The sequence below is a fragment of the Bubalus bubalis genome, chromosome 4 (assembly GCF_019923935.1).
Source record: "Bubalus bubalis isolate 160015118507 breed Murrah chromosome 4, NDDB_SH_1, whole genome shotgun sequence".
NCBI lineage: Eukaryota > Metazoa > Chordata > Mammalia > Artiodactyla > Bovidae > Bubalus > Bubalus bubalis.
The window spans coordinates 5,749,126-5,773,703 of NC_059160.1; the positions used below are offsets into that span (position 1 = coordinate 5,749,126).

At 50.1% G+C, this 24,578-nt stretch overlaps 1 protein-coding gene across 4 annotated transcripts in view; it reads right to left on the reverse strand.

Annotated features, from left to right (window-relative positions):
- Positions 1 to 24,578, reverse strand: part of MPPED1 (metallophosphoesterase domain containing 1) — an 83,298-nt gene that overhangs the window by 29,333 nt on the left and 29,387 nt on the right. For all 4 annotated transcript variants that reach the window (XM_044940799.2, XM_025282727.3, XM_025282728.3 and 1 more), the window contains exon 4: positions 1,609 to 1,834. In XM_044940799.2, coding sequence (XP_044796734.1) covers positions 1,609 to 1,834 — 226 coding nt within the window. The remainder of the gene's footprint in view (positions 1 to 1,608; positions 1,835 to 24,578) is intronic.

Genomic DNA, 24,578 nt, shown 5'->3' on the forward strand with positions numbered 1-24,578 from the left:
CCACCACCACCACCACCACCTCCATCATCACCACCACCATCATCACCACCATCATGTTCACCATCACCACCACCTCCAACATCACCACCACCACCACCATCACCTTCACCAGCACCATCACCATCATTACCACCATCACCATCACCACCACCACCACCACCTCCATCATCACCACCACCATCACCACCACATCCATTATCACCACCACCACCATCACCTTCACCATCATCAGCACCAGCACCATCATCAACACCATCGCCACCACCATCATCACCTTCACCAGCACCATCATCACCATCACCACCACCATCATCACCACCATCACGTTCACCATCACCACCACCTCCAACATCACCATGACCTTCACTAGCACCAGCACCATCACCACCACCTTCATTATCACCACCACCACCACCATCATCACCATCACCACCACCTTCACTATCACTACCACCACCATCATCTTCGCCACCACCACCGCCATCACCACCATCACCATCACCTTCACCAGCACCATCACCATCACCACCATCACCACCACCACCATCACCATCACCACCATCACCACCACCACCATCACCATCACCTTCACTAGCACCAGCACCATCACCACCACCTCCATTATCACCACCACCACCATCATCACCATCACCACCACCTTCACCAGCACCATCACCAGCACCAGCAGCATCATCACCACCATCGCCATCACCATCATCACCTTCACCACCACCTTCACTATCACTACCACCACCATCATCTTCAGCACCACCATCGCCATCACCACCATCACCACCACCTTCACCAGCACCATCACCACCACCATCATCATTACCTTCACCACCACCACCATCACCATCATCACCATCATCATTACCTTCACCATCACCATCACCACCACCATCACCATCACTCAAGTTACTATGGACACACTGACCATCACAGAGACCAGTCATGACCTGTTCTCACCCTGATGCCCACTCAGCCAGGTGAGCCTAAGGATAAGGCCTGATTGCTCTGTGTCTCCAACAGGGAACAAAGTCTTGATGCATGCTGGTGATTTAAACAACTGCTATCCCCAGGACAGTAAACCAGGCCTTTGGTCCTCCATGGAAATTCTGACTGCCTCATCTCAGTCTGGCTAATCAGTCATCACCTCCACCCAAGCATCTTCCATGTGTCAGAGGGACAGACAATAGGGAGATTCCTGGTGTATAGGATGATGGTTAAAAGCAGGGATTCTGGAACCACCTGCCCGGGTTTAATCTCAGCTCTGCCCATTCCTAGCTGTGTGACCTTCAGCAAGACCCTCACCCTCTCTGTGCCCCAGTTTCCTCACCTGGAAAATGAGGATAATAATAGTTCCTGTCTAAATGTGAGCCAGTATAGCATATCTAATTATCTGTCAGATATGGGGAAACCAAGGCTTAGAGAGTGGCAGTGACCTGCCCAGGGTCACGCGGCATGAGGGGACAGCTGGCCCCAAGTCTCTCCATGGTTTCTCCCAGCCCCACCTCCCTCTGAGCCCTCAGCCTCAGCTCCACCATCCCCCCTACCCTCGCATAGCTTCACCATTGCCAGCGGTCAGGATGGCATCCTCACACTCACCACGGGGAGCCGTAGATCCGGAAGCCCCGCACGGTGACCTCCGAGTCCTGCAGGTAGATGCAGTTGGTCAGCAGCGACTGCACATTCTCGTAGTTCTCGGGCTTCAGCTTCGACACGGACGGGAAGTAGTAGAAGTCCTGCTTGATGAGGTCGGCCATGAACTCCTGGTCGAAGGTCAGCTCGTGGTTGCCAGCGATCACGATCTTGTACTCATAGGGCAGGCTGCCTGCAGAGCCGACACAGACACACACACAGACACACACACACACACACACACACACACACACACACAGGGGGCACTGCTGTTGGCTTCCAGAGGCCACAGGGCAGTTGGGGGAAGGGGGGCAGGCAAGAGCCCCTGGGAGCCCTGTCAGAGGTGACCCTCCCTCCAGACAGGTGCCCTCTGATCACCAACCCTGAGGTCTCCCTGCCCCCATTTCTGCTGGGCGGCCGACTGAAGCTCCCCCAGACCAGCGGGAGGGGGCTGGGCAGCTTCCTGCTGGGCCTCTGAGCTGCAGGGGCCCCGCCTCATTCTCAGGACTTTTCTGTCTCCGGTTCTTCTGTCCGGGCCAATTCCGCCCGGGAAGGAGACCCTGCTCCCAGGTCCCCACCTCCCCGTCTCAGGCCCCTTCACCGGGGGGCTACACAGTGAGTGGTTCTCCTGACACTTGGTCTGTTCATCACTGCCTCACAGTCACCCCTCTCCCCCTCAAAAAAAAGACATCTCATTTTTTGGGCCAAACTGCACAGCATGTGGAATCTTAGTTCTCAGACCAGGGATTGAACCAGAAGGCAGAGTCTTAACCACTGGACTGCTAGGAAGTCCCCAGACTTCTTTACAGGTTGGAGAAAAATAGCATTCTCTCTTCTCTGGTATTTGTCAACTCAGGGAGGTTGTCCAGTGACAGGCATGGGGGCTCTAAAGGCTGACAGCTGGGGCTCAGACACTAACGAGCCATGTGACTTAACCTCCTCTGTTCAACGGACCTCTGTTTCCCCACCCGTGACATGGGAAGAAAAATGTCTACCTCGCAAGACTGTTCTGGGATCAGGCAAGCCAATGAATGGAAACACAAAAAGGCTTTTGAGGTTCAAAACGGAGTTGTCTTCCCTGGGCCAAAGTTTGCAACTAGAAGCCCGCAGGCCAGCCCTGCCCACTGACATATTGTTTGGCGAAAAGAAAACTTTCTCGTCTTTTTAAAATTTCAATTTGTCACCAATGTTAAAAATTAGAGAAACTCTCAGTAAAATGTCATTCTTTCTGTTTTCTAGAAATCGATCCATTTTAAATCTCACAGTCTTGGCCCAGGCAAGTGCTAGGTGCCTATGCCTCCTTCAGGCAAGAAGCAGAGGTCAGTTTGGCGCGGTCCCAACCTGTCTCTACCACTGACACCCAGGCCCGCTGCACTCATTTTAAGGCACTGGGGTTTATGGCCCGGCCACAGTCCCTGGAGACAAGAAGGGGACAGACCTGGCCCCTGCCCCTTGGCTGCCAACAAGACCACGCGCTGATCTCCGCAAGGCCCCTCTGCCTCCTGCCTCACCCACCTTCCTATGTGTCATCCCGGCATGGCCCAGGGGTGCTGAGCAGTCTGCTTGTTCCCCTCGCAGGAGAGCTTCGGGGGCAGACAGGAGATATGTGGGCTTCACCCACTTCCAGCCCAAGCAGGTCCCAGCAGAAATCGGGAAATCAAAGGCCCCACCAGGACCCCAGGTGACACGGTGCAGAGACCCCTCCCCCCAACCTCCAGTGATGCTCGGGCTGCGGTGGGGAGGGGAGAGGGCCTGAGGGCATCACAGAGAGAAACCCGCCACTTCCTGGACCTTGCTGTCAGGCCAGCCACCCTTGGAAACAGGCTGGGTGCTCCCGAGGCAGGTTCAGTGACCTCTGGTCTCGTAACTGGGGAGCCGGGTTCCCACAGGGGCCTGAAGTCCCACAGCAGATGAGTGGAGCAAGTGATGCTAGGCGCTGGTCCAGCTGACCCCACACCTCCGGGTCAGCAGCTCGGAGTCTTTCCAGGCCGCCAGGCCAGCTCCTCGCTGCGCGGGAGTCACAGCTGGAGCAGCGGCCAGCACAACTGCCTTCCAGCGCTGCTTCTCCGCATCTCTACTTCACATCACCCATCCATCCCACCCCAAGTGCCTCCCCGACTAATGTATTTATGTCATGTCTCAGACTGGGGGTGTTGCTTAAGCAAATTAGCAAATAACTCCAACCGTACAGTTTCATTTATTTCCGCAGCTCCCGACTGCCAGGGACTGGGAAGTGGGCAGGAGATGGTCGGCTCTCTCCGGCTCCTCCCACCTCGGATCAGAGGAGGTGACTGAGGCTTCTTCCCTCCCAGGGGAGAACGAGCTCCTGTACACAAAGCCAGGCAGGGGCAGGAGCCCCAACAAGCCATCATGACACCCTCAAATACTGTCTGGTCTCTCCAAAACATGGGTGCCGTGCAGCCTGGAGGCAGGGGGCTCGTCCGTGTGTGAACACAGAGACCTCCCAGCCCCACATCCTCCTGAGCTGGAGGTCCAGCCCCAAGCACATCTGTCTGAATGTAGCAACTCACCAGCTATTTAACCTTCAAAGACACTTAAGCTACTATCCCCATTTTACAACTGGGAAAACAGAGGCTCAGAAAGGTTACACAAATCCATAATAAAGTGATGCACAAGCACAGAGGGTACTGGACATTTAGTCTTTGTAGCTCGGCCTCATCGAACTCACCCTGAATCAGCACCATCATGCTACACTGCTTCTCAGGGGGAGACCGATCACTGGGTGGATGAGGGATGATGGGTGGGTGAGTGAGCCAATGGGTGGACAAAGATGAAAGGATTATGGACAGATGGAGGCATTTATAAATCAATCCACCCATCTTGAGATAGCTCTGCCTCCTTTATACCAACTGATCTCTCTCTAGCTGGATCCCTCCCTTTCCTCCAAATTTTTCCTCCAACTGTCCTGGTGTGGCTTATTTTCCAGGCACACAGAACAGCAGTCACACCAGCCAGCCTCTAGGAGGACACACAGGGTGAGGTGGGGACTCGATAGACAGGACATTCGGGGAGAGTGGCATGGGGACCTGTGGGTCTGCTCAGCTCCTGGGCCAGGTGAGCCTCACTGGGTGGGCCAGGGGGTGCAGCCTCAGGTCTGGGAGAAGCAGCAAGTTCTCACGGAAACCTCCCGGCTTTTCAGAACTGGTGAGCATTGTTATGCATTTGTATTCTGCGTGGTAACATTCAGCCCATCTTTCCAAAATGCTTCCTTTCTTCTCAGCCAGCTCACTTGAGATCTTGGCATTTGCAGGCCATGGCTTTGTGGGTGGTGAAAAAGACCCATCAGGTATTCATCAGCAGAGCACTGGAAGATGACCATATCGTTTTAACTTTTCACTGGCCATCTATGTCCAAATAGACACGCACCCACACGTGGCGTGCACACAGCAGCGAGTGTGCATGGGGTTCAAGGCAGAGAGGGATGCAAACAAAATCCACTACTTGCGCTTCCAAGATTAATCTTCCTCCAAAAGGTTACAATTCTTTCTCGCTAACACTTCCCCATCTCATTTAACAGAAAATGCTGCCTTCCAACTGCATAATCTGTTAAATTCAACAAGATACATGCAAGCTTCTCCATAATCTACGTTGTTCCCGGAGCAGCGTATGGAGCCCGGTGGAGTTTTAGTGTGTCTGAATGCAGCGGCAATCAGACAAATACCCCCTTACGGCTCCCCCGCCCATGCATACCCGGCTCACAGAAAACAGCAGAGGGGACTGGAATAAAGAGACAGCGTTAACGATCTCTGATTGCATTTTTAGTGCGTCTTTGACAGTTCTGTGTTTAAACACTTGCCGATGTCTGGGAGAGTCACGTGAGCAGACTTTTGGGGATGGCACGCAGTCTAGAGTAACTCTGGAATGCAGAGCCAGCCTCGAGCCATCATGGGGGCTGCACGTGGCTTGGGTACCCGCATGCCACTGCCGTGCACGCGTGGAGGACAGGGGCTGGCGATGCAGGAAGGGAATTCTGAGTGCAGCACGAGCAGGCAGGGGAGGCTGAAGATGGGAGCCTGGGACAAGGGCAGGGCTGAGCGATGCAGCACATTGCAGAGGCTGTGCTCCCCACATACGCTGGTTTGTGCTGCCCTGTGCCAGGCACTGTGATCAGCAATTCATACTCGATGCTTCTAGGTACCCTTAGAAAGCAAAGCTGGACCCCACCTCCGCCTCCTGGCTATCTGGCCTGGAGGGAAAACCATCACTTCTCTGAGCCCCAGCATCCTCACCCATAAAGGTGGAATGTTCAGGGCTCCTCACAGAGTTCTTAGAAAAATCAAATCGGGGAAGACAGGTAAAGCCCCTGTATTGCACTTAAACAGGGGGTTGTTTTAATCAGGGGTGGTAAGACTCGCAGACTTGGAAATGACTGTCCTGAGGAGGAAGTTTATACTCACAAATCCCTAAAAACAGGACAAGGGGGTGGAAGATGAGCTAGTGAATAAGGCGGATGGGCTCTGGGGGAGATGGTTGATCCTCGATGTCTGCTCCCAGCCCTGGGGTGACCAGGACAGCGTACAAGAACCTTGGAGAGGGCGTGGCTGGGGGCTGGGGGTGGAGAACTCTGGATTGGCTGGTTTGCTTCTGAAAGGTGTGCTCAGAACTGAGTCCTTACTCTTCTCGTCAATGAGTAAACTCTGGAGGGCTAGTCCCGCCAGAGACTTGGGGCCAGCCAGCCTCCAAGATACCAAGTCAGAATTCAGAATACTCAAAGGCAGGATTTATACAACCCAGATGGCAGCTCTCATCATTGTCTTTAGGGCTGGAAGGAGGATGAAATGCCATGCTTTACCAGGAAACCCGGTATTCTCAGGGCTTCCCTGGGTGGCTCAGAGAGTAAAAAATTTGCTTGCAACACGGGAGACCCAGGTTCAATCCCTAGGTTAGGAAGATTCCCTGGAGAAGGGAATGGCTACCCACTCTGTATTCATGCCTGGAGATTTCCACGGACAGAGGAGCCTGGCAGGCTACAGTCCATGGGGTCACAAAGAGCTGGACACGACTGAATGACTCACGCTTTCATGTCACTCTTTCACCAGGAAATCCAGAGATGGGAGCTGGGAGGATGGAGATGAGAAAACAGACCTAAGGAAGTTAGGTCACGTGCCTGGGGTCACAGAGTAGCACCGGAATCCAGACTGCCTGGCCAGACCTGGGTGTTCAGACCCCCACTGTGGGACAGACAGTCCTGGGAGGGTGGCCCCTCTGCCAAGCTGCAGGCCGGCCGGCTCGGGGCCTGTGTGGGAAGCTCTGGATTTATAACCCAACACGAGTGCCCATATTTAAAAGGCAAATGCAATTTTTCTTCTGTTTCCTCCTAATAGCCAAAATGTTTAACTTTCAAACATTTGTTTTTCCTGGGAAATGTTTTAAAACCAGGAACATTCAGTCCTCATCTTCTATTTAAATGCTCGTTTCAATTGCTACGGCAGACCAGATATGACTTGAGGCTGCAAAGGACAGTTGAAAGGTTTCTGTGTTCTTTTTCCCAAAAATTAGGCCTCCTATAGCCAGAAAGATTTTGCGGAAACTTCCCCAGAAGTCACGGCTTGCCAGAACACACACCCGCCCACCAAACACTTCACAAAAGGCCCCTTGAGACCTTCACCAAGGGCCAAGCTGGTGACCCTGTATGTAGCATGCATGCAGAACTCAAGGCTATGGCGCCCCCTCCAGGCCAGGCCCCGTCGGTGCCACGACCTCACCTTTCCGCAGCACAGCACACCATGCACCTCTGAGCTGCCGAAGGCTTCCTGACATTTGCTCACGCTGTTCCACCCACCTAGGACTCCCTTCCTGCCTTCTTCCTGAGCCAACTCCAACTTCACTCACCCGTCACCAGTGGGCCCAAGTGCCACTTCCTGCAGGCTGCCTTCCATGATCACCCGCTTTCACCCAGCCCTGCCCAGCCTGTGCTCTCGCCGTCAGCTGCTTTGTCCGCTTCCCCCATCAGCCGGACACCCTGACCCTGGAACCCACCTGCTTCCTCCCTGCACCTAGCACAGGGCTGGCTACACGGGGAGGTGCTCATACACGTTCCCTGAATCCCATGCAGGACTGAGGATGAGGGGTGGCTGGTGAGGTCACTGAGTCACCAAAGGTCCCCCAGGCAACCCACCACAGAATGTTCTAGAAGGACCATCACTAAGATGACCAGCACATCGCACGGCAGATCCCAAGCTGTCGTGTCTTTCACTCCCTCAACAGACATCGGTGGGGCACGAGGCCTGGGCACAGGGCTGGTACCCAGAGGCTCCGGGAAGAGCCTGGGCTGGAGGCTGGGAGGCCTGGGCTGAGCCTCACCTCTGTTACCACCTCCCTGGACCCAGGTGAGGCCTCCCCTGCTCAGGCCTCAGTTTCCCCATCGGTCCCACAGGAGGTGACACGGAGGTCCTGACCTCTTTTCAGCTTCCTAAGACCTTCCAGGTGATGCTGGGATGGGGTCCCCAAGGCAGGTGCTGACTGTGTCAAACAGAAGGGCTCACACGGGGCGGGTGTTCCGAACACCCACGCTGCCTGCTTGCTGCTGACATCCTGTGACGTCAATGGTAAAGGAATGAAAGGGTGTGACTCTCCCACAAGAAGCAGGACAAGCTACGGCCAGAGCCCCAGGGGGCTTGGGGACCTGGGCTCAGGTGCACAGTCTGACCTAGAACATCCAGAAGCAGGCAGGCCCAGAACCCCCCATCAGACCATCACCATGCCCTTCACCCCCTAATCTCTGCAGAAAAGAGGGCATTTACTCTCAAGGGAAAACAATGGCTCCACAGCCCCACTTAGAGACCACTATCCTGAGGGGAGATGGGCAGTGAGGCAAGAGCCTGAACAGCAGGAAGATGAAGGGCAAGAATGAATACGGTGACTGTGGAGGCCCCAGGCCCCTTCCCCGAAACGCTCTCAAACTCTGGAAGCCAGCCTTGCAAACCAGGGAACTCATCTCTGGGGAGAAAGACTTGTCCAGGAGGAAAACCTACAGACAGCAACATCAGATGCTCCCCAAAGAGACGGCCAGGGCTGTCGTGGTACATTCCCCCTCCACATATACACACACGTATACACACAGCTTATCAACAGCTCTAGGACTTCCCTGGTGGTCCTGTGGGTAAGACTCCACACTCCCAATGCAGGGGGCCTGGGTGTGATCCCTGGTCAAGGAACTAAGATCCCACATGTTGCAACTAAAGATCCCACATGCAATTGAGACCCTGTGCAACCAAATAAATAAATATTTTTTAAAAAACAGCTTTCAAGTGTCTGGTTCTTAAACACAACACATAGGGTCATCAGACCTCAGAGAAAAGCGTCCAAGCTGAAAACGGGCAGAGGCGCAAATAATAAGAAAGGAAATTGGAGAAAACGGGGTTGATGCAGGGAAAAAAAAGCATATATATATATATAGTTATCACCATTGGTGAGATGATAGAAGACGTTGCATCCATGAAATTCTAGCAGGGCGCTGTTAACAAAAGAAATTAAAATGTGGCAGAATATTTTAGTTTTGGTTAAAGAGCAGAAGAGGTAGTTGAGGAAATTTCCCTGAGATTGAAACAAAATAACAATGAAGCGAGATGAAAATCAGAGAATCAAAACCAGGGACTCACATGTGAATACTACAAAAAAAGAAGTCAGGAAGAAAAAAAAAAAAAGAGGGGTGGGAAATTTTGAAAAAAAAATTCACAGGATGAAAGACAATATTTGCTCCATTTAAAGGGTTACCTCAATAATGAATAAAAACCACTCACATCTGAGACACACTGTCCAGAAACAAAACAGGCCACATACAAAGGATGAGATACTCAACAGAGACCAAGGAGACTGGAAGAAAACGGAGCAACGCCGTCCACGTTCTGTGGGAAGATGATCTGCTACCCACAACTCTACACCCAAACTACCAGTTATGCTGGGGGACAAAATACTTTTCCTGACGTACCATTTGGCCAGACAGTTATCTCCAGCACATTCTTTCTCAGAAAGCTACTGAAGCGTGTGCTCCACCAGAATGAGGGAGTAAACCAAGAAAAAGGAAGAACCTCAGGACCAGGGGCTCCAAGACAGAGGAAGGCAAACGGAAATGGTGAAGGGCGATCCCAGGATGGTGAGGGTGCAGAGGCCTGGCAGGCAGCTAATCCAGATTGGGGCAGGGGTCAGAGGCTCAGGAAGTACAAGAAAAATGAGCCAACAGAGGGTCCAGCCCAGCTCACCACACTGCTGAGAGGCATTTAAAACCCTGCAGGAGACAGGGATGAACCACGATGGGTACACGGGGGAAAAAGCAAACAAACAAACCAATTAATTACTTTACAAAAAACAATAGGTTACACAGTGAACATTTAACCAAAACCTGTGATGGGACTGTAGAAAAAGGATCAGAGATGTGTATATATGGATAGAGAGACTAAGTCTCTAACTTTTCACTGTAAGACATTAAAAAGGAATCTCTAAAATTGAAAAATAAAACGCAGCAATATGAGGTTGTTACTTAGAGACGCCATGGTAATAAAGGAGCAGCTACCCAATATGCACAGGGAATAGAAGTCACTAGAGAGAGGACCGTTGGCTTCACCATAAGCCTTGTAGCCGTCATGACTCACTGCACACATGCATTACCTTAACAGGTGGCACAGTGGCAAAGAACCTGCCTGCCAAGGCAGGAGATGCAGGACACGCGGGTGTGACCTTGGGTTGGCAAGATCCCCTGGAGAAGGAAATGGCAACCCACTCCAGAATTCTTGCTTGGAGAATCCCATGAACAGAGGAGTCTGGAGGGCTACAGTCCAGGGCATTGCAAAGAGTCTAACGCAACTGAGCAACAATAGGGTAATAAATAGAACTGCAATGAAATTAAACGAAGGCGTCGGAGGCCAGGCACTCCTCACCTGCCTCCTGCCTCTGCCCAGGGCAGCCTGATCTCTCACTCGCTCTACCTGCTGCTCAAAATCTAGAACCAAATCAAACGAGGCCACAGTTGAGACTGGTGGGAAGACAGAACAGGCAGAAAACCTGAACTGGTTGACTCCTCTGCGATTCTGAGGCTCTAAGTGCTGGGAGGTCTGGCAACCAGGTTCAAAGGCAGGTGATCCGGCCAAGCAGCTCCTCACCTGGCAGGTCCGACAGCCACGAATGGCATCGCAGGTGCACCTGCTGAGAATCTGAGACAGGCTCCCCCGTGCCCGACGTCTAACCCTCACAACAGCCCCACAAAACTGGCAGTAGATCAGCGGATGAAGGAACTGGGGCTCAGTTACGTTAAAGAAGTGCAAATTGGTTAAGCAGAGAAGTCGGAACCTGAACCCTGATCCATCTGTAGCTGAAGCCATGATTTCTCCATATCTGTCACAATCACCCAGACGTATTATATACACCAAAGTTTTTGCATTAAACATTTCTCTAGAAAAAGAAAAAATGGTGCTATACACTTGAGTCCTTACAAAACCTCCTGCTGAGGAGCTCTCAATGACTTTATTTTAAACAACATAATATTTTCAAGATATCTTGTGGCTTCGTAAACAAACCTTTAAAGACCATTTTGAAAAGCAGTACAGATTTTAGAACAAAATAAATGAATTCAGCAAAGGTGCAGGATACAAAAACAATGGGGAAGACAGTTGCATTTTTAAACACTAACAATAAACAATCTGAAAAGGATATTAAGAAAACAACCCTATTTGCAATAGCATCATAAATAATAAAATATATAAAAATAAATTTAACCAAGCAGGTAGAAGATCTGTATGTAAAAACTCCAAAATGTCTGCTAAGAGACTAAAGAAGACACCAATAAGTGGAAAGATACCATGTGCCCATGAATTGGAAGACTTCATATTATTAATATGTCAATACTACCCAAAATGATCTACAGATTCAATGGCATTACTACCAAAATTTCAATGATGTTTCTTTCGGAAACAGCAAATCCATCCTAAAATTCACATGGAATCTCAAGGGTCCCTAAATAGCCAAAGGAATCTCGAAAAAGAAAAACCAAGTTGAAAGTCTCTTACTTCCTGACTTCAGAACTGACTACAAAGCTACAGTAATTAAAACAGTATGGTACTGGCATAAACACAAACACACATATCAGTGCAATGGAATAAAGTCCAGAGATAAATATATATAGTCAAGTTATTTTTTACAAAGAACTTAAGACCACTCAATGGGGAAAAGACAGTCTTCCACAAATGGGGCTGGGAAAATTGGACATCCACATGTTGAAGAATGAAGCTAGCCACTTAATCCATGCTTCCTAAGTCACTTTATTCACATCTCACTTTTTGTGACCCCCTGGACTGTAGCTCACCAGGCTCCTCTGTCCATGGGATTCTCCAAGCAAGAATATGGGAAAGGGTTGCCAGGCCCTCCTCCAGGGGATCTTCCCAACCCAGGGATCGAACCCGCATCTCTTATGTCTCTTGCATGCAAAAAGTAACTCAAAATGGAACAAAGATCTAAAAGTAAGAGCTAAAGCTATAACACTTTTAAAGAAACCATAGAAGGAAAGCTTCACGACACTGGATTTGGCAATGATTTCTTGGATATGACACCAAAGGCACAAGCAACAAATGAAAAAATATATTCAAGTTTAAAACGTCTGCACACCAAAGATACCACCGGCAGAGTGAAAGGCAACCCAAAGAATGGGGAAAATATATTTACAAATCACATTATTAGGGAAATGCAAATAGAACTCTGAGATAATAACCTCACATACATCAGAAAGGTTACTATCAGAAAAACAAAACAACAAGAGCTGGTGAGGATATGGAGAAATGACAGCCCTCGGGCACTGTTGGAGAAAGAATAAAATTAAACAGCCACTATGGTACAGAAATTTCTCAAAAAATTTAAAACAGATCCAGCAATTCCATTTCTGAGTATATAACCTAAGGAATTGGAAACAGAGGCACAAACAGGCATTTGTACACTCATATTCACAAAGGCAAAAAGGTGGGACCAACTCAAGTGTCCATCAGCAGATAAATGGATAAATGCATTGTGCCCTATCCATACAATGGAATACAATTCAACCTTTAAAGGGGAGGAAGTTTTGACTCCATGCTTCAGCATGGGTGAACCTTGAGGATATTATGCTCAGTGAAATAAGCCAGTCACAAAAGAACAAAGCCTGTATGATTCTGCCTGTTGCAGATGTTTATAGCTAAATTCACAGAGACAAAAGAATGGTGGGTACCAGGGGCTGGAGGAGTTAGTGTTTCGTGGATACGGGGTTTCAGTTTGAGAAGATGAAGAGTTCATGAGACAGATGAAAGAGAGGGCCCCATGACAGTGTGAGGAGACAGACGGCAGTGGGGGCTCCATCCACAGTGTGATTGAACTATGTGCCACTGAACTGTACTCTTCAGCAAGGTTACAGTGGTAAATGTTTGTATATTTAATCACAAAAAAAGTTTTAAATAATTTTAGGAGAGAATTGAGCACCCTGAATCCTACGTAGAACCTTGGTTTGTTGGAACTCTGAGAGTCTTGAATCTTAGAACCCTGGTGGCCAATCATTCAGACCTTGGACGTGAACAATCCTAGAACTTTGGAAGTCATCAGCATTTCAAGGTGGACAGGGACTGAGTGGCCATCTAACGACTGGGACCCCTCACCCTCCCCACTTCATCAAAAAGCCCTAATTGAGGAGTTCCAGGCTAGGAGGTCTATACTTGCTTCCACCCTTCCTAAAAATTCCCAGCATGGATTTCACCTGGGATCTGACCACCCTGCATGAAAGGCAAGGATGCAGGGCAGAGACCTGACCCTCATGTTACTGAACAAACATTTTCCATAAGGTTCTTCTGGTGCCTTCTGACACCTACAGACCAACCATTTAAAGGGGGAAAATTGATCCAAACAATCTTCTTTGCAGTAAACTGAAGTAAGTATTTGAAAATGGTAAAGACAAAAGATTCCTATTTTTAAAATACTTCTTAGTGAAACCAAGTGTTTTAAAGCTAAACAAGCATTTTGAAGATTAAAATACAGGAGAGTAGAATCCTCTCACCACTTTTGTGTATGCTCCCCTTCATTCCACAGTCACTCTCCTTGGTCCTAATAAGTTCTGGACCCTCTGTGCTGGGAGCTGGGGACAGAGAGGCTCCCCCCTCCCCAGCCCCTTCTCCTGTAATCTAGTGTGGGAAAGACACACGCAAGCGATTTGGGATCTGTAATGGGGGTGGGGTCTTCCTAGGTGGCGCTCGTGGTAAAGAACCCACCTGCCAGTGTAGGAGATGTAAAAGACCTGGGTTCAATCCCTGGGTCAGGAAGAACCCCTGGAGAAGGAAATGGCAACCCACTCCAGTATTCTTGCCTGGAGAATCCCATAGACAGAGGAGCCTGGTGGGCTAAACCCATAGGGTCTTGATGAATCAGACACGACTGATCATACATGCATGCATACAATGGGGGTGGTACCAAGTCCTAAGGAACCATACACAGCAGTGAGTTTTCCTTTCCCCCATCAGAAGAGGGGAGAGCTTCGTAAAGGCGGATGAGAATGGGCATCAGAGAAATAGCAGCTCTCCAGGCAGACAAAGCTGGGAGGGGTCTCCGGGAAGACTACACCCCACAAGCAAAGGCATGGAGGTGGGAAAACCCACTGGCCAGGTATTTGGCAACTGCTTAAAAACCTAGGGTAGATGACGATGCGAGAGGGGGCAGGCCTGGGAAGGGACAGATGGAGTCACAGCAGGAGGGGACGCCACTACCCAGGAAGGTCTGGACTTCACCTGGGACACAGCAGGGAACCAACAAAGAGTGTTAAGGGGAGAGGGTTCTGGTTGGATCGATAAACAAAAAACTTCTTTCAAACACCAGTATGACAAATGCTAGTCTGGAAAGGGACTATTTGGAGCGGCTGGGACGCCACCAGAGAAAGCCCCGCTTTGTCAGCTCCACGCTTCCCCTTCAGTGTCACGGCTGTCAAACCAGCCCCGAATTAGCTCCAAACGGCCTTCCCAGAGCACTCAGATCTTCATTTGCATCGTGCACACTTGGAAAGGTGTGAAATCCCTTCTTAAGAGAAATCAAGAAAACAAACTTATACACTTTTTAAAAACTGATTTTCTGAAAAGCAAATTTTATAGAACTAAATCCTAGGTTTTAAATATCTGATATTTTTTTAAAAGGAAGGCAGGGAACTTCCCTGGTGGTCCAGTGACTGAGACTCCATGCTCCCAGTGCAGGGGTGTGGGTTCAGTTCCTGGTCAGGAAACTAGATCTCATATTTCACAACTAAGACCTGAAACAGCCAGATGAATAAATAAAAAAAATATTTTTAAAAGGAAGGCATCCTTGCCTGATAGTAACAATAGTAATTAAAACTCCCATAGGGGAGTTTGGGGGAGAATCGATACGGATATATGCATGGCTGAGTCCCTTCACTGTCCACCTGAAACTATCACAGCATTGTCTGTTAATGGGGAAAAAAAATGAATGAACACCATATGGGCAAGAGATTAAATCTGGTCCATCATTTAAAACAAAATGAAACAAAAGCAAAGCTCCCATCAACTGGGCATCTGCTTTTTGCCAGGCATTTTAGATGCGTTCACAAAACAGCCACAACAAAAACAGTAGCGGCATTTATTGTTACGTGAGTAGCTCTTGGGTCAGGCCCTGTGCCGAGCCCAGATCAGTCCCTGCCTCACAGAACTCTCCCAATATCAGTCCCATTTTACAGATGAGAAAACTGAGGCTCAGGGAGAAGACATAATATGCTGAAAGCCAGGTGGCTTGGAAGAATGGAGCCACAATCCAAACTCAAGGGGGTCTCTCCAGATCCACATGTTTAAACAGGATCCCACCTGCAGTGGCTTATTCAATGCTCACAACAGCCTACAAAGAAATGTGTATCAGCCTCACACTGGTTCTTGCCTGGAGAATCCCAGGGACGGGGGAGCCTGGTGGGCTGCCGCCTCTGGGGTCGCTCAGAGTCGGACGTGACTGAAGCGACTCAGCAGTTAGCAGCAGCAGCAGATGAATACATTGAGGCCCAAGAGAGGAATCACTTCCTTAGTGCTCCCCAGCAGGCATGTGGCAGGCAGGATAGGGGAGGCAGTCCTGCCCACTCCAAAGCCGCATGCTCTCCACTGGCTCTTCTCTCACTTCTGGATTTATGAATCATTTAATTTATAAATAATAAGTAACAATATTGAGTGCCGACTGGGAGGCTGTTGCTGTCCATGGTGCTGAAGATGCCACATGACTGAGACAAACAGCACAATCCTCGCCTTTGAGGAGTGAACCTTCCTAGGAATCAGCAATAAACGAACAAAGAATTAAGTACTAGGTCAGGTGGGGATAACAGATATGGAAAAAAATAAAGCCAGGTGAGAGGGACAGGGCACACTGGGATGGGGGTGTGGATCATGTAGGGCCATCAAGAAGGGCTCTCTGGGAAGGTGACCCCTGACAGCCAGGACCTGGGTGACCCCCAGGAAACTACATTCCTACACCAGGTCTCACTCTCCTCATCTGTAAGGTGGGGATGACATTACTCAGGACCCAGGCTGTTTGTTTCAGAGCAAACAGCATGAATGCACCTTTTAAACTGTAAAGTGCTGTCCAGAAAAAAAAATCATTGTTCAGCTCTCATACAACCTGTATACGAGGCCTTGTAGCAAAATGTGGCTCTCACATATGAAACATAGAGTGTTGAATCCTCTTCTGTCCCGTCAGCAACTTAAATATGACTTTGTGAATTGGTTCTGATGCTATAAAGTGTTACTTCTGACCACAAATACTAAAACAGACTTGGAAATGAGGAATCTGCTGATAGAAAGGGCATCGATTCTCTGAATATACGAGGTCACCTTGAAAGTGAAAGTGGTAGTCACTCAGTCCGACTCTTTGTGACCCCATGGACTGTAGCCTCCCAGGCTCTTCTGTCCATGGAATTTTCCAGGCAAGAATACTGGAGTGGGTAGCCATTCCCTTCTCTAGGGGATCTTCCTGACTCAGGGATCAAACCTGGGTCTCTTGCACTGCAGGCGGATTCTTTACTGCTTGAGCCACTAGGTATTAAAAAAAGAATTTAAAATTTTTTAAAGAGCCTAGGCCTTGGGTTAGAATCTCGATTCCACTTTTATTCACTATACAATCTCAGGCTAGCTCTCCACCTATCCGAGCTCATTTCTTTCATCCACAGAGACAGTAACAGCAGACTCTTCAAGGGGTTGTCTTGTCCCTACAGTAGCCATTAACCCCCTGTGGTTATTTAATTTAAATTAATTGCAATGAAATGAAACACAAGAGTCAGTTTCTCAGTCACACTAGCCACCATTCAAGTGCTCAATATCCCCAAGAGACAGGTGGCTGCAGTACTGGACAGCTCAGGGTCTGGCTACTCATCAGCTGGGAGCTGGCTAGAAATGCAGAATCTCTAATTGATACCTACAAGGCATTTCATCCAAAACCAGCAGAGGTGACTTTTTTTTCAGGTGCACATGGAACTTCTCCCAGGATAGATCACATCTTGGGTCACAAATCAAGTCTTAGTAAATTTTTAAAAATTGAAATCATTTCAAGCATCTTTTCTGACCACAATGCTAAAGACTAGATATCAGCTATAGGCAAAAAAAAAAAAAAAAGAAGAAAACAAAAACAAAAACCAACAACAAACTACAAACTACAAACTACAAAAAAAACCCAAATACATGGAGGCTAGAAATGCAGGATCTCCAGCCCATCTCAGAACCACCAGACTGAGACCTGCATCTCAACCAGATTTCCCGCCACCTCTCCAGGGAATTCTCATGCACCTGTCATCTGAGCAGGGCCGCCTGGGAGAGACTTGGGTAGGGGTTGGGGGACACTCCACGAGAAGGGGCAAGCTCTGTAAGCCATGGCAAGGATAACAGGACAGGGCACGACTTCTTTAAGTGATGGTCCTAACCTCCAAACCAAACTAGTCACCGAACCTCTGACAAAGGTTGGGCTGAGTCCAGGTGCAGGGGGCAGGCAGAGGAAGGTGGTGTAGACAGAAAAATGGAGTCTCTCAGACATTTCATAAGTGTGTGCACAGGGGGACAGAATATTTCAATTCTGTGCTGGGCAGGATTTTCTGGCTTGTTGACTATTCCTGTTTTGGAATGAAGTCCAACATGAAAATGACATTTTAAAAAACCCACAGACTGATTTCATATCCAAACACATCTCTCCATGTTTGTAGGAAAAAAAAAAAAAAAAAAAGCATACTAGCAAGAGAATCTTGCTTCCCCCCAACTCTCGAATGGCCAACCAGCTATTTCTCTTCCAACCAACGATTTCTCCCAATGGTTCCACAGCCCACAACCAGCGCTGATGAGCAAAAATGCAGTTCAGGGCAAAGAAGAAGGTTCACAATGGAAAACCCAGCAAAGCCTCAGAGAACAAGTTGTTTTTAACCCTTCGTCTCTCATCGGCACAATCACCAGTCTGGGAGGAAGGCCTCACCATCCTCCTCTAGATGGATGAGGACCCTCAGATGCAGGGCAGGTGAGTCACCAGCTCTCCATCTCACACACCTGGGAGGCGGTTGAGTGTCTCCCCTGGTCACAGGCTACCACTTCACCCAGTTCTGCCTCCTTGACATCATGGCATTTTCTTGTTTATGTTCCTGTTGCATGGGAGTCTTGGCTGTTTTGCTCCCCACCATATCCTGGGCATCTAACAGATGCCTTAGACTAGAGGAGGCCCTCAGTAAATGTACGCTGAATGAATGAAGGAGTGCAACCTAATGGCAATAAGAGCTCCAGCCTTGGACTCTTGGACAGCCTGCCCCTTTGAGTTGGAAGGCCTGCACCCCGCCCTCCATTTGTCCAAACACTGCCCAGATGCCAAGGTCTCCCTCCTACATGAAGCAACCCCACCTGCCCTACTTGGTCCCCATCCAGCCTCTACGGTCCCCACTGGCCCTGAGGCCCTCCAAGCGCACCCCAGGCCCCATGTCTCCTTGCCAGTCCTCAAAGCTTCCACCAACTCTCCGACTCAGAGCTGCTGCCCCCGCTAAGAATGTCCTCCCTGACGTGGACATGGCTGGCTCCCTCCATTCTGGTCTCTGCTCCGGTGCCACTTCATCAGAAGGTGATGTCACACCCTGTCCCCTGATCCCTGATCCTCCCAGCATGTTATAGCTCTGTTTGCCCATGGCCTGTCTTCTGTGTGTTCACTGCTGCATCTTCAGTGCCCAGAATCATACCCTGCACATAAAAAAGGGCTCAGCAAATGTCCACTGAGTAAAGAATCAGGTGCAAATGGGAAAACACTCACAGTAATGACGGTGACTGCTGTGAGGTGGTGTTAAAGTAAGACGGCAAACTCCAGACAACAAATATACATAAGACAGTGGTAGGAGGGGGTGTGGTGGGCACATTCCAGCGACCTTCAGGGAAGAGGGGGAGTGTTGATTAATTTTAGACTAAGTTGGATATGCATATTAAAATATTACCAGTAACCATTAAACAAATCGAAAAAGAATGGAGAATTTCCAAACCAGTAGAGGGGAAAAAAAGAAGCTTCAATCAATCCAAACAATAAGCAGAGGAGGGAGACAGAAAGCACAAAATGAATGACAGAAATGTTTTATGTCCTAGAAAAGACTAAAGAGTCATTATTTTTTCTATTCACGGAGAAGGCAGTGGCACCCCACTCCAGTACTCTTGCCTGGAAAATCCCATGGATGGAGGAGCCTGGTGGGCTACAGTCCATGGGGTCGCTGAGAGTCGGACACGACTAAGCGACTTCACTTTCACTTTTCACTCTTATGCATTGGAGAAGGAAATGGCAACCAATTCCAGTGTTCTTGCCTTGAGAATCCCAGGGACAGGGGAGCCTGGTGGGCTGCCGTCTATGGGGTCACACAGAGTTGGACACGATTGAAGCAACTTAGCAGCAGCAGCAGCAGCATTTTTTCTATTCACATTATTCAAATCAAAAATCTTTACCAAGGTCCCCCTACACAGAAATGACCAGAAGATAGGTCTGATCCTCAAGAGAGGCACAGCTGAAACGGACATCAGACATTGCTACAGGGGATGGACCAACCAGAGGGACTGACACATCTCCTCCACCCAACAATCGCAGCCATTTGCAGATGCGTCCACCATTTTTCACCTTGGCCCCCAGGAAGCTCAGGCCCAGCACAGACAGCCCACGTGAGCCCCAGGTGTTGATAGTCTAAGCCCGCCCTCTGAACTGCTCTGATTTCTTTTTCTTAATTCTGGCTTTTAATTTATCACCAACACTCTACCATTTTACCATTCTTACTGCTTTTTATAAACCATCTCAAATCTTTTCACACAAGATGAGATATAAATAAGCAAGCAAAAACCCAAACGAACGGAACACAAAAAATAAAACTAAGGAAAAACTTTCAGAGAGCCCACACCTTTCAGAGAAATACATCTGTACCTTATTTAAACATTAAAAAAGAAATTTTAATATAAGGCAAAGATTTTTAGGATGACAGTCTTTAAAAAAAACACCACAAAACATGTTTGAAATACACACACATACACACCACAGTGGGTCTCATTTCATTTCCAAAGCCATTCTGTTGTAAATAGATAATTAGCACTTAAGCACACCTTTCAAGGGGTTTATACATTAACATGAAAATACTATAATTATGGCTGGCCAAAATCGCTTGACTACCACTTAGAATTCTAGATTTTTCATCTTTATTAGAAGTTAATTTTCTCTCTTTTAGCCCCTGAAACACAACTTGGCTTTGTGAGAAATTTTTTTTTTTGGTGAAGAATAGAGAAAGTTAATTTTTTGAATGAATACCAAACCTCTGCTCTCCTCGCCCTCCGATTTTTGATCTGAGCATCCATCTCCCTCTTTCTGGGTGACCACTTGTTTATCAGTCAAGCTGGCCGCTGTGCCTACACACGACCAAAATCCCTTGACACCAACCCACTCCCAAGCAGAGACAGCCAGAGATGATGTGAGGCCCAGAGTCAAAAAAAATTTTTTTTATTTTAAATATTCAATCTCTGGTCTATGTAGGAATAGCAACCTCCAGTGTCTGGAGGACGTCTGGATCAGGCCTTTTTATCCAAACTAACAAGCAAATGAGCCAGGATCTGCTTTAAGTCTGCTGGGCACATCCACTGATGAGCATTATGAGCTCTCTAAAAACTGGAGTCGTGTGTATGCATGCACCCGGTCGCTCAGTCGTGTGTGACTCATGTAACCCCGAGGGCTGTAGCCCACCAGGCTCCTCAGTCCATGAGATTTTCCAGGCAAGGATACTGGAGTGGGTTGCCATTTCCTCCGCCAGGGAGATCTTCCCTACCCAGGGATCGGACCCCAATCTCCCGCACCGCAGGTGGATTCGTTAACCATCTGAGCCACCAGGGAAGCCCACTTGGTGACAAAGACTTGCCCACCTCGTGCCAGGCCTGCCGGGTTCCATGGACACCTGTTAACCATCCCCCCAGCCCGCCAGCCTGTCTCTCCCAGCAGCCTCTCCTGTTGATCTCATCTCCACGCTGTAGCTGAACCCCCGCCCCGCTCTCTGTCCCTTGGGCCCCCGCCAGGCCCACTCCCAGGTCCCCCTGCCTCTCCTGGGGCCCCAGCATCCTCCTCTGCCTGCTGTGACCAAGCACCACCCAGCAGCCAAAGGAGTCTTTCAAAACACCGAGTCACACCATTCAGTTCAGTTCAGTTGCTCAGCTGTGTCAACTCTTTGCCACCCCATGGACCGCAGCACGCTAGGCCTTCCTGTCCATCACCAACTCCTGGAGTTTACTCAAAGTCATGTCCATTGAGTCAGTGATGCCATTCAACCATATCATCCTCTGTCGTCCCCTTCTCCTCCCACCTTCAATCTTTCCCAGCATCAGGGTCTTTTCAAATGAGTCAGTTTTTCACATCAGGTGGCCAAAGTATTGGAGTTTCAGCTTCAGCGTCAGTCCTTCCAATGAATATTCATGACTGATTTCCTTTAGGATGGACTGGTTGGATCTCCTTGCTGTCCAAGGGACTCTAAGCCCCCGTGGCGTCTTTAACACTTAGGATAAAATTCACACCTTCCCCCCACACATCAGCAGACCTGGGCCTTCCTCCCTGGCCTCTACCATCTCTGGGCTCAGCCCTGCAGACCTTGCCTGCAAACCAGGCAATTCAGGGCTGGGTCCTTCTCTACTCATGGGTCCTCTTTTAGACCATCCTAAACCATCTACTCCAGGAGTTGGTGATGGACAGGGAGGCCTGACATGCTGCAGTCCATGGGGTCGCAAAGAGTCGGACATGACTGAGTGACTGAACTGAACTGAACTGAACTGAAACCATCTATATTAAAAAAAAAAGAAAACCTCCCACCTTGATCACTCTCACCTCCCCCTGATCGTCTGATTCATTGATCCAATCACCGAAGTGACCTTGCCTGTTTACTGCATTGTCAGACCATACATGGGTCCCTGGGCCCTCTGGAAGTAGCTACATCGGTTATTACTAAATCTTCAAGACAAGACAGTGAACACAGCGCCAGCCCACCCCACCCAAGACCTGGGATGACTGGGACAGGTGTGGACCCCTCCCCTGTTCTCCCGTGGGAGAGACGGACACTCAGGCCAGAAGAAGTTTGGTCCAAGAGGAGACCCAAGCTGGGGCCCAGGGAGGGGCCTCAGTCGACACATGGTCCAAACGTCACATTTTTCGGACATGGACGTGAGCATTCAGCAGGAAAAGTGAGGTCAAGGTCAGAGTCAGAAGGAGGGGCCCAGAACCAGACTCCCAGCTCCACTGAAGGGGCTGCGAACCCTGACCTCAGTCCACACGAGGCCTGTCCACCCGGACCTGCCAGCCCGCTGAGCCGCTTACACCCTGGGACCGTGGCCGTCCTGGGAAACCCACTGCACCCCACCACCCTGGCCACGTTGGGCAGGACAGTGGGATGGCTCCGCCCACGAAACCCAGAAGGTTTTCAGCCCCACTCGTGGGGTGTGCACTCACCAGGCCGGGGCCACCCCAGGCCTGTCTCTCAGGCCTGATGCTCTGATGCCCACTGTGGGGACAGTCCACCACCCGGGGCAGGTACTGGGCACAAAAAGACAGATGTGAACACGAAGGTCCGAGGCTCTGGGAAGAAGGGAGCCTTTGCATGAGGTGAAAAACAAAAAAAAACAATTTTCTCAGGAATAAGATAAAAGCAGCGACTTGCATAAGCTGCTGTGGCCAGAGCTGCGGGGAGTGGGGAGCGTTAACTTGGCCTTGGCCTCACCCCGGGCCGGGGTGGGGTGGGGGGAAAGAAGAGAAGGGCTGAGGGTGGGCAGTGGGTGGGGAGGTCGTCAACTTCCAGCCGCATCTGAAACGGTTGTTCCCGCAAAGACCAGTTCTGCACCCAGGAGGCATCTCCCGCTCCTGCACGGGAACCCTGAGGCCCCCCTGCTCCTTGCCAAAGCCCCTCGGGTCCACCCGCAGCTCCTATCAGGGGCTCTTGTATCTGATGGCACAGAGGCAAAAAGACGGCGTGGAGCCCTTTCTTCCCCAACCACCCCCGGCCCCTGCCTGCGGCCCCGCGGCCTCCCTGCAGCAGCAGATGAGGCAAACACTTAAGAAACCCACCTCGGAAGGGTTTCTCCGCTTTCCCTTTCTCTCCCTTCCTCCCTCACAGATTTTAATTAAGGGTTTACTTGCAAAAGACCTAGCTCTATTTAACTAGATCCTTGGACCCCTTTTATATTGTCTTATACATCGTTTCATGGTAGGGCGCCAGTAAAAAGTTAATTATAACTTCTAAGCACTCTATTTCCAGGCCCTCTTCTTCCTCCCCGCCCGATGCTGCTAAGGGTAGAGTCACTTAATTAAGCGACTCCTGGGTGCTCTACAGACCTTTCAGCAGATGCCCGCTAGCACCCCTCGGGGCCAGGGGGCACTCCGAGGACCTGCACTTGATCCAGCTCAGCCTAGACCCTCAAAGGGCTCACAGGTCCTGCAGGAGGATGGGGAGGCTGGCAGGATGGCCCACTTGGGAGCTCAAAGCAGCTCAGTGGTGGCAGAAGTGAGTGACAAGGACGTGGGCAGGACAGACAACAGCAGGGCCCAAATAACAATAGGAGGCCCTGACAGCTTCAGAGGGAGGGGAGCTGGGGTTGAGAGGGTCTCAGTGGAGGCCCGTGCCTTACCACATACCCTCTGGGAGTGGATCTACAGTTTGGGAGTTCAGCTTGACACAGAACAAGTCTAAAATCCTGGTGGACAGCCAGGAGGAGGTGTCTTCTGAGTTGACTGAATAATACACCCTCTGGATCTCAAAGAGAGATCTGGTCCGGGGCAGAGTGGGAGGCGTCTGTGAGTCTGGGTGGGAGCAAGATTGGGGCGGGGGGGGTGCCTCATTATCATCTGGACAGAAGGCAGTTGAGAAGCTCAGGGTTGGTCCTGAGCGGAGCCACCATCAGTGAGAAGGAGAACCAGGAACGAAAGGAGAGATGGAGAAGGGGGTGCTAGAGAGAGAAGCTGGAGAAGGAGGCCCCAGGGCGGACAGGGAGGTGGAGAGGAGGGGTGAGCAGTCACTCCAAGGCCAGTGCCAGGGTCTGAAGCTGGGAGTTCCAGGGGAGGGGAGGGGCTATGGAGGCTGCAGGCTTCTCCTGGCAGGGGATGGGGTGCGGAGGAAAACCTGGCACCTGCCAGTCACAGAGAGCGAGCCTTCCAGCATCTCGCGAATTCCCGGTCAGGAACTGACAGTTCTCAAGGGCATGGCTGTCACTCCAATACAGAAGCAGAAACGGGCCGGTGTTCTTGCCTTGGGGCAGAGATGGTGTCCTGAGCTGGGGCGGGCGGTGTCCAGGCCTCAGGGTCGTCCTGGGCATGGGTGCTCCCAGGCACTCAGCCTCTGCTCAGCACCCCTGGCTTCCAGAGGGGAGCCCACACACACCCCCGGAATACCTGGCCCTCCCTAGGCCGGGTCCCCAACACCCACTGGCCTCAGT